General features: G+C 53.9%; 1 protein-coding gene across 2 annotated transcripts in view; it reads right to left on the bottom strand.

Moving 5' to 3' along the window:
* Positions 1 to 1,070: 1,070 nt before the first annotated feature.
* LOC101861484 overlaps positions 1,071 to 4,331 on the bottom strand; it is a 6,206-nt gene continuing 2,945 nt past the window's right edge. The window contains exon 2 of one of the 2 annotated variants that reach the window (XM_035972160.1): positions 1,071 to 3,896. In XM_035972160.1, the coding sequence (XP_035828053.1) occupies positions 1,688 to 3,649 (1,962 nt within the window). In that variant the 5' untranslated portion in view covers positions 3,650 to 3,896 and the 3' untranslated portion in view covers positions 1,071 to 1,687. The remainder of the gene's footprint in view (positions 3,897 to 4,331) is intronic. The other variant, XM_035972161.1, reaches the window with a different exon arrangement.

The raw sequence follows: 4,331 nt of genomic DNA, 5'->3' as shown, positions 1-4,331 counted from the left end.
GGGAGGCGTATGTCTATGCTGTTCGAACGAAATGAGTTATCTCCTCTGTAAACGCTCGCAGCAAGTGTGCAGGTTTCCCCGCTGCTGTAGGGGGAGATTTGCTCTCCCATCCCCGCACTTATATACGTATATGGGTTTTACGCCCCTATCTACACTTTAAGGTTATTTGAGAGGCGGGAATTCCGCTGTGGGCAAGGTGGATTGAGAGCCTTGAAAACTCCACAGGTCAAGGCCCTAGGTCAAGAAATCCCAGTCTGGGAGTCGAACCAGGGCGATTCGCTCGGTAGCATAGCATGATTCCGACTGAGCTAACGGATTGCACACCTCCCCCTCGCACCTGCGTCGATGGTGGGTTGGCATGTTGTTACAGATCAGATGGCCATCTGTGTCTGAGAGTCGGATCCGACGGGTGGGCTGACTGACGTCAGAACGTCAGGTCGTCTCAAGGTGGCGGGCGCCCGACGAGATCGTTCGTTTGCAGTTTTCTCAGCGACTGCTGTTTATGAAGCGTGGCGGCAGCTGGGCTTTATCTTGTACCCATCGGCGAAATGAGCTTCAGATTAATGCTTTGTTGATCTGCGCACATAATCGATAGGAACCACTTGGGAATTGCAGAATTTATTGATAGATCCAGGGCTGGGTTCATTCCTCTGAAGAATATCACTTTACGTTTGTCATCACAAGAAATTATGGTGTTTTTCCCCCTCGTATAAGGCGGTACATTATCAAGGTGTTACAATCTAATCCGCTTGTGTCGAACTCGCCTGAGAGGATTTTCGATTAAGTTGATCTTTTCTCGGGTCCCAGCACTTCTTTTTTATAGGTCCCAACGGTTAAGTTGCACTTCGGATCTTTTTTCACTGCCCCAACGACATCAACTCATCCGTAGTCGGCCGACTGTATGAAGACACCCTGAAATATATCTGAAGGATTTTAACATGTATCCCTTGACGCAGGATAGCGTAGCTCCTGACAGACCAAGTTGGAGAGCAGCAATCATTGAGGGCAGCAAATCAAAATAATGTTATGGAGCCTTACGAATATGAATTACTGAAGCCAAGCCGCGTGCATCCACGAGTAGAAATAAATTTTTTTAATGCTCTAAACGTGGCATTCTCTGCCAGAATTTGTGCAGAAGCCACAATTCATTTCAATCCCTATTTCGTATATTTGTCATAAAGGAGTACTCTCCTCTGCAGGTGCGTTGGTCATCATCAGACATTGACGGACAAAGTGTTATTTGTTTGAGGTGGCTCCTGTCCACCTGGACATTATGAAACGATCTTCGACATTCCAGTATCATCTCCGTACAACGGAGACTTTTATAAAAACTTCCCTTTACGCCTGTTTGCCTCTCAGCGCAAAGCGTTGTATTCGGCACTGACGACCACAGTGAGGAGACAGTTTTGTGGCTCAGAAGTGAAATCTTCACACTGTTTAGAAGTTAAGCCTTTGCTCGTTTGCTTATTACTTGCACTTTCAGTGTCACTGCTCGCGCGCTCATAATAATATGACCTATGCAGTTGCAAGCGCCGTAAAACACTCATCAAAACAAACAAGTGTCACCGCTTGGATCTGCGTTTAGCTATTGGTCACGTTACCAAAGGTGAGGTGACTTGAGCAGTCCGGAGTGAGTGACTTACACTTACACACATTTCCTCTAAAATGTCTGAGCGCCAGCCCCGTCTTACACCTGGCTCATGCTGGAACTGTCCTCCACGTGACTCTGTCCATCCTGGTCGGAGCGGCACCCACAGCTGATCCTGACTCGCCTCTTGAGCCTCCTGACCGCCCTGTGCACCACATGATCCGAGCAGGCCACTAGGTGCGGGTAGACGATGGTCTGCAGGGCGCTCACGGCCAGCGTGCACGTGTGGATGTTGACGTAGGCGTGCAGGCTGAGCGAGGCTCGCAGGAGCTCCGTCACCAGCACGGGCAGCATGGCCAGGCAGAAGGCCACACACAGGAGGAGCGTGAGACGGGCCAGGCGCCGGCCCTCAGACTCGCTGTCGCTGGGCTCGCTCACCGCGCTCTCCAGGGTGGGCGCCGAGATGTGCTCTTCCTCCGTGCCGCCCGACGACGCCGGGTCTTTGAACGCCAGACTCGTCGGCTTCTGCACGCCGCCGCTGTGCGAGTTCTGAGAAGGCGAGGTCACGTGATCGGACGCCCCGTCCTTCTCTTCCTCCTTACCGCCGTCCTTATCCTCGCCGGCACCGCTCTCCGGTTTTTGGAACGCTGATTCTTTCTGACCGGCGTCGCCCTCGCCGTGGTTGTACTGGGTGTCGTCGTTGGAGACCATGATGACAGGCGGCGGCGTGATCTTCACGCCCGGGACCTCTGCCTCCTTCTTCTCCACATCGCCCGCCTTCTCTTCCTTCTCGTCGAATTTGAAAGTCGGCAGCGGTTTCAGCGGCAACAGCGGCTTTGGCGCCGGCTGTTTGGCGTTGTCCGAGGGTTTTTTGGTCAGATCCACGTCCGACTGGAATGGCGCCTCTTTGAAGATCTTTGGGTTTTGCAGCTGGGCTTGCAGCGCGGAGATGTCCACGGAGAACTTCCTCACGTAGTTGTATTGCTTGGCTTTGGACACGGGATCCACGGGCGCGGAGGCGGCGCTGCTAGAGTCGCTGATCTGGCAGATTGTGTGTCGCCGACGGCCCAGAACCTGCGCCATGTTGATGCCCAGACGGTTGCCCATCGGTTTGGCCACGGGGCTCGGGAGCTCGGATATTGGGCTACTGTCCTCGCCACCGCCTTTTAGAGAAGCCGTGTCCGCTGCCTCGACCGTGAGCAGCTTGGGCGTGGACGGGGACGGCGTGCCGCTGTGGCTGTTCTCGAAGCCCCCCGTGTTGTCGGCGCCGCCCGCGCACGCGTTGGACTGGCTGATGAGGAACTCTGGAATGGCGAGCTTGACCTTCTTCTGCCTGAAGTGTGGCCGGCCGTCCTCCCAGTACAGGCTCTCCCGGAGGAGGAGCGCAATGAGCGGGAGGGTGGCCAGCACGCACAGGGAGAAGGCCACGGTGAGCAGGACCAGGAATGTCACTTTGGCGCCCGGCTCTGTTAGGACGAACGTGTCCTGGGCACTGTCGGGTGACTTCACACACTTAACGACGAACACGGTGAGGAGAGCGGCAGCGACGATGGCGGCGACGAGGCAGGAGATGAGGTTGCACAGCCTGCCCAGAGGGCGCCAGGAGTAGTTGATGACGCGTGCCATGCCGTCCACGGAGAGGAGCGTGATAATGACGCTGATGATGAGCACGAGGAACAGGTAGAGTGCCGTCTTGGCCGCGGCGATGGTGGCGCTGGGGTGGCGCTGCCAGTAGTGGTAGACCAGGAGGTCGGTGACCTCCAGCGGGCTCCAGGCCACGTTAAGCGTGCAGCAGGCCAGGAAGAGCGCCAGCACGGCCAGGTAGCTCTGCTTGTCGATGTTCTTGCGGCTGAGGACCGCCGCCATGACCGCCGCGCTGCTCCCGCCGCCGAACACGGTGGACAGGAGGTGCAGCGCGATGGAGAGGACCACCGTATAGGCGGCCAGACTCTGCTCTTCCTCGCCCGGCACCGCCGCGTCCTGGAATCTGCCGCCTGCGTCACCGCCGAGCGTGCTGTTGACCACGTTGTAGTTGCCGTTCTTCATGATGGCTCCAGACATCTTGACGACACTGCACGGGGAACTGACACAGTTAATGTCACTGACAGACAGTTGGTGTAACTGACAGATAGTTGTTGTCACTGACAGACAGTTGTTGTCACTGACAGACAGTTGATGTCACTGACGGACAGTTGGTGTCACTGACGGACGAACCCGTTCACGCTTTTTTCCCTGTTCTTTTTTCTCGTTTGTTTCTCGTTACACTCAGTGAGTCGTATCTAGTATGAAACAAGTCATTGGCCTGATTCTGAAGGGGTTATATATATGAAACGTGCCCTTTTTTAAAAATTTGGTATTTTCCAAAGGTTTAGAAGGATCAAAGTTGAATCTGAAACTTTTTTCTCACTTACTTTTAAAGTACTCACTAACTCCTATAGTCTTTGCTTACTCTTAAGGTTCGAAAGAGAACTCTGTTTAGTTAGCAGTGTGTTTGTCAACTGTTTTTATCCTCGTCACATGCTAAATTATCGGTATCTTTGGTGCGGAATGTGACTCTCCCCGGTACAATTGCTGAGACTAAACTTTCGCTATTGCTAGACACTTGCTCTTCTCATATTTTTATTCAGTGTAGAGAACGCTTTCTGTTAGTCTTTGAAAGGGGTGGAGGATGTTAATGTGTTATGGAGGTAGGGGTGAGGGGGGTGGTATCGGAGTGAGGTTTGGTGTCTGGTGGGGGGGGGGG

The sequence above is a fragment of the Aplysia californica genome, unplaced genomic scaffold (assembly GCF_000002075.1).
Source record: "Aplysia californica isolate F4 #8 unplaced genomic scaffold, AplCal3.0 scaffold00021, whole genome shotgun sequence".
Lineage (NCBI taxonomy): Eukaryota > Metazoa > Mollusca > Gastropoda > Aplysiida > Aplysiidae > Aplysia > Aplysia californica.
The sequence above is the reverse complement of the archived record's forward strand: the minus strand, read 5'-3'. Positions and strand labels throughout refer to the sequence as shown.